General features: G+C 46.8%; 2 protein-coding genes across 2 annotated transcripts in view; both read right to left on the minus strand.

The window, feature by feature from the left end:
* Window positions 1-13211, minus strand: part of LOC144162584 (uncharacterized) — a 102879-nt gene that overhangs the window by 51127 nt on the left and 38541 nt on the right. The window lies entirely within an intron of this gene.
* Window positions 148-1441, minus strand: LOC144161934 (uncharacterized). Its single transcript, XM_077692491.1, has 3 exons — window positions 889-1441; window positions 677-806; window positions 148-518 (listed from the first exon to the last, which is right to left on the minus strand). Exons 1-3 carry the CDS (start codon window positions 1314-1316, stop codon window positions 357-359), a joined length of 720 nt encoding a protein of 239 aa, XP_077548617.1. The 5' UTR covers window positions 1317-1441; the 3' UTR covers window positions 148-356.

The following is a 13211-nucleotide window of genomic DNA, read 5'->3' on the forward strand; positions in this document are numbered from 1 at the left end:
GAATCTGAGCTTGAGGTGGCCGCACTATGTTTCTTGCCAAGTTATGCCAAAACAGTTCCTGAATGAATCTAATTCTGCTCCCAGCCAACCAAAGCTTTTCGTTCATGCACCCATTGCCAGAACATGTTTGGATATTGGCATGTATAATATACACACACAGCAATATTGATCACCTGGGTGATTGAGCCTACTTAAAAACAAGGTTTCAATAGATACAAGGTACTCACGTAATTTCGCAATTAAGTGCAATAGTGACATTTGTAAATCTTTGAAATGTTGATTTGTATCATTACTAGCAGTGATAATAAAATAAAAACTTTCAGCCGTCTTTTCTGCCTTACTTCACCAAGTATGGTTTACGCACGTACCTTCACTCTCTTCAGGAAACTTTGCACCTGGTCGTCTGATGCAGTGGCCACCTGATGCTGCTGCCGGGCTTCTGCGGCTGGGTTCCCACAACACTTCCTTTTTCTTTGAGTTCCTGGCTTGACAAACTGAATGTCAACAACCTGGGCAGCCTGCATGACAAATCCATAATGAAGTTATACTTTCTCCTAGAATAATACTTCCCGAACACCTTTTCAAGATGACTAGATAACAAACTGGTCGTATCACTTATGCGCGCGTTGGAGTGCATTTTTTTTTGGACGGCAACACGCGAATGACCATGTCATACCTGTACTGACGTGGACGGACAAATCCACCGGCACTCCACTGAGGTGGACGATGGGTCGTTGAGCCCGTGCTTGACCTCGGCTTCCACGCGAAACAGCAGCGCCGACACATGACTGCACGCCTCACCCAGACTGCAGCGAAACATACACATTAGATCGCGAGCACGGCGCGTCTACTCAACTCGGAGTTGGCAGTTGAGAAAAAAACGCTTACCCGGCCATGCAAGTGCAATGGGCGTTGATTACGGTGCCGTCTTTTTTCACAAGAGTCCAGGGCTGGTGTACTTTTTTGACGGTCTGGCTGGCCTCGACGTCGGCAGCGACGAGCACTACCGCGCTGCTTCCGAAAGCTGCACTGAAGCAGCGCAGTTGTCGAACCTTACCGCTGATGAAGCTGTTGTACCCGTCGGAAAGCTTGAAACTCTTAAACTCTTCTTTAGAGTAGAAACACGTACCCTCTACGAGGTACATGTAGATGTCGCCGACGTGCACCGAAGGCAACCGCCTCGAGTCGGTCACAAACACGTGTTGACGGAGCGGTGGATCGAGTGGGTCCGGCAGCTCTTCCCCGTTGAAAGTCAACTTTTGACGGTACCTCTCTCTGGCCGTGATGTCCAACGCTCGATAGTACTCGCTGCTCATGGTGTAACTCTCACGCGGATAAAATTACGACCGAGCGACTTCTCACCAACCTCTTATTTCCGCAACGAACTCAGTCGCTGCCCGCGTCGTAGGTAAACAGCGGCGGCGGGCGGACCGGAAGTCCCAAACCGGAAGACTGGTTGGGCTAACCAATCATAGCGTAGGCGAAGTTTGTTGCCAAACAAAAAAGGGCGATAACGGTGAGGGGACGCGCCGGCGCCAGTGCGTCTGCCGCGGCTATGACGCAACACAATCCACTTTAATCCAATCCAATCCAAATCCAATCCAAGCCAATCCAATCTAATTCAAGCCAAGCCAATCCAATGCCCCTCGCGAGAGAGTGTTCGCTATTGGAGAGGAGAGGGGGTGAGCGGCGGAGACCGCAGCTCACGCGGCGAGGAGAATTGGGGAGGGAGCGAAAGGCGGATGTCGAGGTGAAGACCATCACACAATTTTTTTCAAGTCTAGAAATATGCCTAGTGTTGGAGCCTTTTTCTCAATATTTTCAATAATTGTTTCTTTAATAGCACGTAAGGCCGACTCAAGTGATGTATTTCTTGTGAAACCATATTACTTCTTTACAATTAACGTATTTGAATTCAATGACCCGACGATCCTTTTATTTATAATTTTTCAACTATTTTTGCAAATATCGAGAGCACACTGATCGGTTGATAGTTGTTTAAATCGTCAGGTGGGCCCTCTTTATAGATAGCAACTACTCTCGCCAGTTTCATTTTATCCGGAAATTGCCAGTTGAAATAATAAGGTTGCTTAAGTGCGCCAGTTGTATGCTCACTATAAAGCTGACAGATTTTATAGGTCGCGGTTTTATCTCGCATGCGGCGGAAGAACACCGATCTTTAAGAGACAAAATTTTGCTAATTATTTTGTGCTCATCTGTCGGGTACAAATATATGGTGTTGAGACAATTTGAGGGGATAACGTTTTCGCACGGTATTTGTACAACATGGTGTTGTCAATATCCAAGAGTTGCAAAGTGATCAATAAATAACTTTGCGACACCAAAACGGGATAAGCCTGGCGGTTGGAAGTTAAACTGTCTTGTCACCACAATTTTTGACGTTATTTTGTGAACAGTTTTCTAAACTAAACCTGCGTCTACTGCCGTTCCAGAGAATTTCTCTATGTAATAATCGTATTTTGCTTTTTTAAGATCTTTATTAAACTTATTTCGCTCTTTTTAAACCTTCAGTACGCCGCTCTGTCATCTAGTGTTTAAAAAAATTTTAATAACCCACTTAGGTGTTTTATTTCTTCACACAGTTCTGCGGAAATCCATGGTTTGCCTCGTTTTATACGTTGTTTAAATACTTTGAGGGAGAAGGACGCCTTATAAGCAGGAAAGAAATACGGCAGGAACGTTTCAAAGCATGTTTTCGCCTCTGTACATTGTATGACGTTGTCCCCTTCCAAACATAATACACTGTCAACAAACGCCTTAACACTATGTTCTGTTATGCTTCTTCCCAAAACTTTTTGCCTAGACATCGACGGTTTCTTCGAAGGAAGGAAGCAGTGAATTAGTAGGTTATCACTGATACTACATGCAAGCGTGACTGATAGGATATTGTCAAAGAGAAAACTAGTAATGCAGAGGTTTAAGGTTGTTTGGGAGTTCAAAGTTGTTCTAGCTGGCACATTAATCGCATTGTGAACACAACAAGATTCAAACAGCTCTTTAAATGTTAGATAGGTTTCGCTTTGTGGGCAGTCATTTATGTTTAAATCACCGATAAAGGCTATATGAAGTTTCAAGTCCATTCCAGGCTCAATAGGTTTTTCAAAATAGAGAAAATCACTCACTCATCCAGATGGGGGGTGGTACATCACAGCAATGAGTACATCATAGCATCTGATCGCAATGCACTCAAAGTTGTCATCGCTTATTCAGACGTCTGCACGTACTTGATAAGGAACGTCTGACCGGACATATATAGCGATGCCTACACCACGTTTGTGTGCCCGCCAAGCTGTTATACGGTCATAACCCGAAAATAAAACGCAATCATCGTCGCCCATAAACCAGGATTCGCTGAAGCATAATAAGTCAAAGGAATAATTTAAATCGAAACAGGTCAACCTCATCATCTTCATTTCTGATACTCCTGGCATTTAAATGAAAAAGAGAAAAAACGTTTTTCATGCTCTGATGAATTACCATCGAAAGAAAAATTTGAATGTTGAGGCATTCCTTGTACCTGAGACAACGAAGTCAACGTGAGAGTACGGCAAGGACACGACAACATTCCCAGTTTGGCCAGATCCTCCTCTCTTCAAATAACGATAGGTGGTTCACCAGTTCGTTTTCTTAGCAACACCTTTCCATTAGAATTCCAAGCGCATGCATATCCGTTTCTTTAAGCCACTCTTGTTGTTGAAAGCAAGGCGCGAGAGTAATAAGTCATGTTTTCACAGAAGAAGCACATGTCCACTAATTCTTCAAGCGCGTGCCTCATCGCAAGTCAGCTATAACGTAACGACTGGTTTACAAAATGTATAATAACGCTAATAGCGCCAGGCGTCTCGCCTGGCTCGGCAGGAAGCCTGTGCAGCGCTGATATGTCATGGTCCGGGACAGGTGGGATTTTCAATTTCAGTGCCAGTTCATTAATTTTTTCCTGCAAATTTTCTTCTTCAGTTTCCGGAATTTTATGTAATTCAATATTCAGTGGACGGCTCCGCCACTCAAGATTAACCACGGCAGTTGTGAGCTGGGCAATGTTTTTTGATGTCTCAGTGTTCTCAAGTTCGTCGACCCGTTTTAAAAGTTCTTTAGTCAAGTTCCCTTGCTTGAGTAGACGGCTTTGAAATTCGAAGAGCGTCACAGATTTTTCAAGCTCTTCTATCTTTTTTGGTAGCTCTAGGAGGCAGTCCAGTATAGTTTCGGTTTGAACTAGCCTTTGCCCTAAATGTCCTACAAACGTTTGCTTTTCGTCTTCAATATTTGCCTTTTGTGTAACGCCCTTGCATGCATCACACTTCCAAGATTTTTTATAGCTGTCACGCTTAGAGTTGAAGGTCTCCTCAGTAACACCTGAGCATGCGCCAACGTGAAATAAAAATCTACATTCCGAGCCACTCATGCTTTGGCCGTTCTCTGTAATAAGAGACCGACCGGTACAGCAGTGAGACATGACGGCAGACCACACCGTACATCCAAATTAATTTTCAAGACAGCAAATGTGGCAGCAACGGCGGCAAAGGAAAGGAAGTACATGGGATATGCAACCAACCTGGGTCTGTTAAAAAAGCACAGCTCAGTCGGGCTGCACGCTGGTCGCCGTCGCCGCTGCAACACCCGTCGCCGAAGATGCTCCTTGCAGGTCCGGTGGTTGCGCCTGCACTCTTGATGCGGCAGGCACTTCGGCTTTCTAGGATGTTGCTCCGCTGCGGGGGTTCCTGGCTTCAAGATGCATAGCAGCGATCCTGAATCAGTTCAAACAGCACAGCTCAGTCGGGCTGCTCGCTTCTCGCCTCCGCCGCTGACAAAAAGATCATATGTCTTTTCAAAAAGATCCAAAATGTCTATTCCTTGGTCGGACAATTGGTGCCCGTCCAATAAATCAGAAACAATTGATGGATTTCTTTCGGGCAATGAAAATTTCTCCCGAGAGCGTGGTATTCGCGACGTTACAGCAAGTACGCAATGCTTTCGACCATTATATCACCAGTGTCAGCTTTACCGGTACCATATTCACCAAGATACGCTCCTGGGTATTGTAAATCGATTAATTTGCGCTTCTTTCAATTCGTTATCACACGCCGCCCATGCTTTGACTTACGATGCTGCCGACAAACAGCAGCGCGCATTAGTTGATTGTTATATGGCTTCAGGGCAAAGGGGGCACAAACTGTTCACGACATCAATTTACTTGGAGTCCAAGATCTTAGCCCAAGAACGCCTCGGTACCCCCATTAGCGTCACGTTCTACTAAGATCATTGGGAATTGCGGTGTGTACAAGAGTTCAGATCTTATGCATGTCAGAATAATCATTATGTTCGCTTGGGGTATTTTGTACAATCATGTCGACCAAGAATCCCAGCATGCGGTATTTAGTCTGGCGATCTGTTCGGGCGTAATTTGAAACTTTGATATAAAAATTACTCCGTTGCCAGGCAATACATGAAAATGCTTTTGTAGAGTTAAAAACAAGTTGAAAGCTTGCTAAATTCTCGGCGACGTACAACGTAAGTCCTGCGCCGGGGTCGCAACAAAACTTCTCGAAGCAGTTGGCTGTGTAAAGCCATCAGATGTACTCGTTACAGCCGTGACACAGCCGGCGGTATAGCTGCTTGGATGTTTCCGGATTAGCATGGCGATAGCAGTGCACAAGAATGCACCCAGAAATACCATCAGTCGCAGTAGCCGTTGGCCTGGGGGGCAAAAAAGATGGTATTGTTGATCATTTATCAAACCGCATTTCTATCATTTTAAGGAGGACGACGGCAATTTTTATGGAAAGTTTAGTATTGAACCAGAAATGATTTTTGGTAAACAAAACGTGTTATGGGAAGTCTGCGCACAGTAACTTATGCATGTTTTCTGCTTGAGAAGCACGTCGTTGGCATGTTTCTTGACTTACACTTTTTCGTTCAGTTTCGGTCAATTATAGACGTCGCTTATAAAGACCACTTTTGAACATAAGAGGCGGCCTTTAAAAAAACTCTAAAAAACTAGTGTTCGCACTCAACAAATTTATGTCGGGCACCACACTACGCATCTACAATCATCAGGGGGAAACATTTGCACACGGATAAGCGGTAGCAGGCAATGTTTAGTACTGAGGTATAAAATTAAAGCCCCTTTCTAAACAGAATGATGGTGGAAAGGGAAGGTTTCTCCCGTGTAACCTGAGTTAAACTGAAACTCAAAAATAAAAACCGTTTTGGCCGTGTCAGAATGTCGATATCGGGTGGACATCGCCTCCAATACGCCGGAGAACTATTTTCGATTCAGACAACGGGAAGAATTTTTAGGGGTGAAGCAAAGACAGCCAACAGATTGTTTGTTTTAAGCTTTACATGCGTATTCATTACTACTGACCGTGTGGCAGACGGCAACGACACCAGGAAATTTGCCAGGGAAGAATATGTACAGTGATATCTCGATATAACGAACTTCAAGGTAACGCCGAAAATTGCTCGTTATTCTGAAAGGTCGTTGTAGCGCGAATCGCAAAACGTAACACAACAAGTAATATGTCGATGCTTAAAACGACCTACCTGTATAGAGCAGTGCATCCTTGAAGTCATGTTTCACAAAAAATGCACAAGTGATCATGACACAATGCACGTTTATTTAAAGTAGTTGGCAATTTTCTTCTACTGCGTGAGGCAGAAGCTTCCTGGTACAAAGGACTCCAACTCCTCCACATTCCTGTGGACTGACTCAGTGACCGTGCGGTTTTTCCCCGGAAATGTGCGGAGTTTTAGTATGCTACACAGCACATCCACAGTCATCATGTGCCCATCGCAGTCTTCGAGTGCTGCCGCGGCATTCTCGGAGGCATCGTCTTTCATGCCGTTTTCGCGACCTTCTTCATGCTGAACGCTCACGATCCGGAGAATGTCCTCTGATGTGAGCTCCGCTGATGCCCGTGAAAGTACAGGAAGCCACCCGAGCAGCAGCGGGACGAAGAAAAACTTGGGGAGGGGCGCGAATAGCGCGGCCGCTGCTTTCTGGACGGAGGAGGCCACCCCTGCTTCATTTTTTTCTTCTTCTCACCGTCTTTTTTCTCTCTTTCGCCTCGGTTCCCGCATTCCGCGGAGCAAGTTGCAAGACATCCTCTTCTGCGCTGCGCTTGCCGTGTAGTCTGCTAGCATACGGCTCCGATTGCCGCGATTGTGTAACGAAAATCTAAGAATCTCCGGCCATAAAAATATGAGTAACTAGTACTGAGGCGTTGTTACCATGGCACAAAATACATAAAACGATCGTTATTTTGAAACGTTAGCTATTCTGAAGTATGTAGTAGTGAAATAATTTTATATTACAACTATAGGCAGTCGGCGTGAGATTTCTTAAATGCTCGTTCATCTGAAAAGTTCGTTAATGTGGTCTTCCTTGCACCAAAATTTGACTGCATGTGCCTTCTCGCAGTCGTCGAGTGGACTGGTCGGAAGCAGCAGGTATCTAGCACATTCTCTCCGGTGGCCACTCATTAACTGAAAATAGAACTACGGTACTACTACTCTGCTTGTACTACCACTATGCAGTACCTTCCTGCAAGACAGCCTTCAAGTGTATTCAGAAGAAATAAATGAATACAGAAAGGAACCTTGAATAAAAGCCGCACAGTGGTGCTGCAGTTATACAGTCAAATCTGGTTACATAAAAATTTTCAGTGTAGCCCAAGTGATGGCAACTGAAACAAAAAATCACAACTGAAGTCGAAATGCAAAGCTTTATGCCTTGCATGGCTGATTCAGACTTGTAAACTTGAGCCCTTACGCGATGGTTAGTCGCCGTTTCCGCCAGTTGCAGACGTCTCGTAAAGTACAGAAAGCAGGTTCCTCACCTCCCTATTGCGCTTCTCGAACAAGAATTATTACTACCCAGTTAGGAAATTACAGCTGAAGAAGCTGCGAGTAGGTCGCCATGACCTAAACTTTGTGTCTGTTCCATTCCGAACAGCGGTTGTGGCTAATACCAGCTTAAGAAGCCTCCTGCCGTGAAGTTTCAATTATAGATTGGTGGCTAGGCGGGGAGGCCACATTTGTTTCAATTTTGTTGAACTCCAGCCCACGTGAAAGACAAAGACGACAGGAAAGGGAAACAAAAAGCGCGGTCTTTTCCTCTGTGTATTTTCGCATGCCGGAATGTTCATGTCGATTGAGTCAGCCAGGACCTTGTGTCTAATCAGCACAGTAGAGAAATAAATTTGAGCTGAGTAGGAAAATAAATTTGATTGAGAACGTCAGCGAATTACTTTAGGTGCCCTCCCTGCGGAGGGTATTAGCCATGGACCTAACACCGGTAGCCCTGGTTTTTACAATCTACAAAAAAAATTAGTCATGGTTTTTTTGTTGCAGTGCCTTAGTTTCTACCAATTTGTCATGATAACACACTATCAGACGTTAATGTGATACTGCACTTCCATATGGGAAATGGTAATGTGAACACATAATACTAAATGGCTTTCAAGGTTTTGAATCCTTTCTTGAAATTATTCACCGCAGGAAACCGAAAGCGGGACTATTGGAGCCACCACACTTGCCAATTCTTTTGACAGATAGTGAATTCTATTTTCTTGCCTTCAAGGTTTTCCACAACGCAAGAAAAGATTCGTTCCCCCCAAGAGCATAGCCGTCACCACAGCTGATACTACAAGGTCCACCATGCAGCAACAAACTTTAGCTCAGAACATCACCTACCTTTGAGATTCATTGTGAGCTGTAAACAAACAGATGGTTTTGTACTGCAACGGAGTGTTAGAATAGCGGGCCCCAATGCTCTGGGGCCCCCAAGCGTCTTGGGGCATCGTACTGCGCATGCGCAGATCCCAAGCCGTCCTTGGGGGTTTTGCGCTTGCGGTTAGGCCGCACGCTATTTTGCTGAATTAGCGGGCGACCCAAAGCTGGAGTTTGCGTTCTTGCGTCGCTCTCGCAGCCAGTGAGACTGCGCGTAACTATGGCTGAAGCGAAACCTGCGGCTCGTTCCTCGACTCACCCGATCAACTGCGACGATCGCTGAGCTGAATTTGTTGATTCCGCGCGTCGTTCGCTAGGAATGGATAAAGCAGGTAATCGTAAAGCGTTTTCTGCCTTCAGAAACAGTCTGCGCCCACGCCGGCCGCGCCTGCCAGCTCGGCACGCTCAGCGGCTCGAACCGGCGCAGACCGCGGTAGCAACCGCTTATCTCCGCTCTTCCGAATCAATCTGATCGCTAAAAAGAAGCTGCACATGCGAGAAAGTATGTGTTAGTGCAATGAAAAATTGTGCTAGGGCTTGTTGTCAGGGCTTATTTTAAAAGCGCCGATCAGATATATGCCGTGATGCTAAGCCTACGCTGACCGGTCCCGGACGCTCGGCGATCTGACGCCGCGGTGCGCGGTGCGCCGAGCGGCCGAGAGATGGCGCTACCTGCGCGGAAGCATCGAAGCAGGCTACGCAGATGTCGTGGTCACCGATCGCTCGAACGGCATTTATAGCTGACATAAAGTTCCACATGCAATACAGGGGATGATAGTGTGGTGAAAAGTTGTATTACGGATTGTCATTCGCAGTTGCACAGACAGCGGCGATCAAATATCCGCCACGATCCTAAGCATAAAGTTCCCATCACCCGAGCCGACCCGAGCAACGCAAGCCGGTTGCGGGCTGCTGGGGGCGCCGCTCTTCTAAAAGTCTCCGCGCACGAGCGCCTTGCGTTTGGGTTCCCCTAACTTCTTGGGGGCCCCCAAAGCCGGCTTCCCCTATTCTAAAACTCTCTATTGCAATATCCACGGGCAACGCTGAACACTCCTGGCGTTATTTTACGCTAGCTCCTCTACCAAATATGGCGAGGCAGCCACTGGAACTCATTGAAAAGCAGCAGCTGGAGCAAGTGCGGTGACCAACCCCGCTTTACAGCCAACCAATATATCTTTCTAGGTACGGCTTGAGAGCTTCCGCTTGGCAGGCACGTGTGCCTTTCGCGTGCGTTATTTTTGCAACGTCGTATTCATTCGACACAGCATGAAAACACGGTAATATTCCATGGTTTTCTTCACACAAATCATTCCGCTGTAGGAGACCACTTTAACCAAAGACGGGCTAAAATTTGTTGTATGTACAAATAAGCCTTCCAGAGGAGGTAATGAAATTTTTAAATAACCAACTGTTCTATTCCTGAAGCATGTATCTCTAACATGAAAGCATTTAGGCTACCCCACATGGACTTTTTCATGTTTAATGGGGCAAATACGGGCAGCGTGTATTCTAGGCTTCGGGTAATAATTGGTCGTACCGAACTTAAGAAACTACGTTCACAGCATTCAAGACCTACTTGGAATAGCTAAAGGAGAGGCCTTTTTAAATCCGCTTCAGTTCGGTAAATCGGTCTTTCGCCGTCGTGCAATTGCGGGTCGCACTGTTGAGCAGAGAATCAGCAACAGGTCTTTCTTGCGTGGCGGCTTGAACTAACCAAAGGTTTGGTAGCGGAGATTGCGTCCTTTTTGGTAGACACAAAATGAGTGGGCCACATAACTTCAGTTAGCCAACATCTTCGAAAAAGGGACATTTGTACAACAACCGTCTTTACCGCCAACTCAATGGCATTTTTGCTGTTTAGGTGAGCGGTGAACACAAATCACAGTGCCGAGCGGACGGGCTTGGGTCGATTCCTCGACTTAATTTCGCTTTGCCCACTGTGACATAATCTTGATGTATATTATGTTGGGGTTCCCGATGAAGATTTTCTTGAGCTGTTGCGGTATTCAGCAATAAAGACATGGTGGTCTGTAATGAACTTCCTTAGGGAGCCGTCATTTGGGCCACTCTAGAGTGTGGCAGTTCAGGCCAATTTAGAGTTGTCGCTCTAGAGTGTGACAAGCGTATACGAGAAGACTACGGTGCAGTCTGGACACCTCGCAAGACTAAACACAACAACCTAAGGCCGACATGTCATCCTTTCAGGGCTATTAAGATTGCCTGTCCATTGCAACGTCGTAGACAAGCTGGGTGTTTACAGTATCACCGTCGGAGCATCAGGAACAGACATGACCAGCAAGGTATTTTCGCTGGTTTTTGAACAGTCAGCAGCATCCTGTTACAACTCGCAGTCCCCTTTCGAGCTTCGGACGCATTTACTGTGAGCCTTCTCCGGTGTATCTAGCCCGGGTTAGGAGACTCGCATTGTGCCTCAATTATACTGCTGCACGCAACACCATAGAATACTGGAGTACGTGCTGGAGCGGAGTACTGGCATATTGGAGTATGTGGAGTGTACGCCAGCACATACTCAGCATCGTGGAGTATGTGCGGGCGATGTAGGAACTATTCCGGAGAGCAAGCAGTGAAAGAACCATGAAGACAAAGGTGGACACTTTTTGTGACAGTCCCACTGCACTTTTGGTTACACTTGGATGGTCGAAGGGATGCTGTTTAGAAAACAATGGTTTGAACGGTGCGCTCTATTCAGCAGTACCTGGTGACGTAGCTGCAGTACGCACTACCGATAACGTTGAGCCAGTCAGCGGCGCCTTGATCGGGCCTGGAGGTTTGTTTTCAGGGTCTCTGCAGGAGAAGACACATCCCATATTCGATCCGTGCGGGCACGCATCAAAACGGCTGCCGCGGTATCTATACTAAGGTCGTACCTCGGAGGACGCGGGCTTCCGGGCCTCAAGCTGCATTGTGGCAGCCAACATGGGTTGCGATGTTTGGGCCACTTGGTTTCGACCAACCCGGGATACGGGGTTTCAGCCCCTGCTCTTAGCCATCACGGGTTATTCAGTTTCCTCTACCCTGTCCCAAGTGAAGTGGGTTATTCGGCTTTGATCCATCCGGTTCCCTACCAGCCTGCGCATCCCGGAGACATAGCCGGTCGGAATGCAACAACTATCTAAGAAGAGCGCCTCTGACGACAAATGTTCGAGCTTTGAGATGCTAACTGCCCACACTTCGCCCACTGAAGCCAGGCAGAGAGTCACGTGGAACCAACTTATTTGGAAAATAACCTGTGATCTCTTCTGTAACCTGTATGCAATGTCGGCGAAAGCTCATTCTTCCAATCGAGAAAGAGCGCGTCGTAACGCCGTATCTGTTCTACCGGATCTGCCGTTACCTTATTCGGCCGTTCTAACGGGAAGGGAAACTCCGGCAGGCACCAGAAAAGGGTTGTAAGGGTGTGCAGCGCTGCCAGGGAGCCAACAAATGTGCTTTGGTAACGCCTAATGGTTTGTTCGCGTGTAAATATACATGCATTTTTTGTCTGAAGGGTTTGTCAGCTCTCAACATCCTTGGAAGAACGCTTACTGCAGATGTTGCAATGGGCACTGTGGGGGCGACCCAGCAGTTTTCTTTTGTCTTCTATACACACGTGGGCGGAGCAACCATATCCTGCCAACTCATGTACTGCAGCTGGCGTAGTAAGCCTCCAGAAAGGCTTTTATTTGCACTGAAAGGCTACCTGTAACCTCGCCAACCAGCTGCAGAACTTCACAGGAACGTTATGCCAGCACCGAGATCTCGAACACGTCAACTCCAAGTGTGGGGGCACTTTTTCTGGAATCCAAAGGGAGATAGATATCCTGCAACACCACATTGACAGCAGGGATCGATAACCATCGGGATACAACTCACAGCTAATGAAAGCTGCAGGCGAGCACTTTCCAATACATTTCGGACGGGAAGCTTGACACGGGCGTGGCTCGACTGTCTTAGATCCCACAAGTGCTCGACGCGCCAGTCGGCAGAAAAGATGTCTTGGTACACATTTGTGTACACTTCCGGAAACTGAACTCCATAACTGAATACGATGCCAACCCGTTTTCGCCTGTGCTTGACATACGTTGTCCCAGGAGGAGGTTGCAGATAACTACAGTGGAACCGCGATAATACGACTTTCAAGGGACCGAGAAAAAGTGCCGTATGACCGGGGTGTCGTACGGCCGGGGTGCGGCTAAATGTTGGCCTAGTAGACGGTCTCACGCGACAGGTAGGCTAATAACTTATTTAAACTGCCATATTGGGCGCGTTCTCGCACAATTTGTGAACCTGTATCTTAAATCCCAAGTTTAAAAATAAAAAACATCTACGTTGTGGCCCCCGCCCCTCCATGGCAGCCCAGCTAGCCCACCAGCGAAGCGTCCGCCAGCCCCACACCCTGCACGCGCGAGATAAAGCGGACGTGGTCCAGCAAACTGAGAGGGAAAAAACGAGTGGAAACT

This window comes from Haemaphysalis longicornis, unplaced genomic scaffold (assembly GCF_048455015.1).
Source record: "Haemaphysalis longicornis isolate Haplotype H1 unplaced genomic scaffold, Haemaphysalis longicornis Haplotype H1 scaffold_12, whole genome shotgun sequence".
Lineage (NCBI taxonomy): Eukaryota > Metazoa > Arthropoda > Arachnida > Ixodida > Ixodidae > Haemaphysalis > Haemaphysalis longicornis.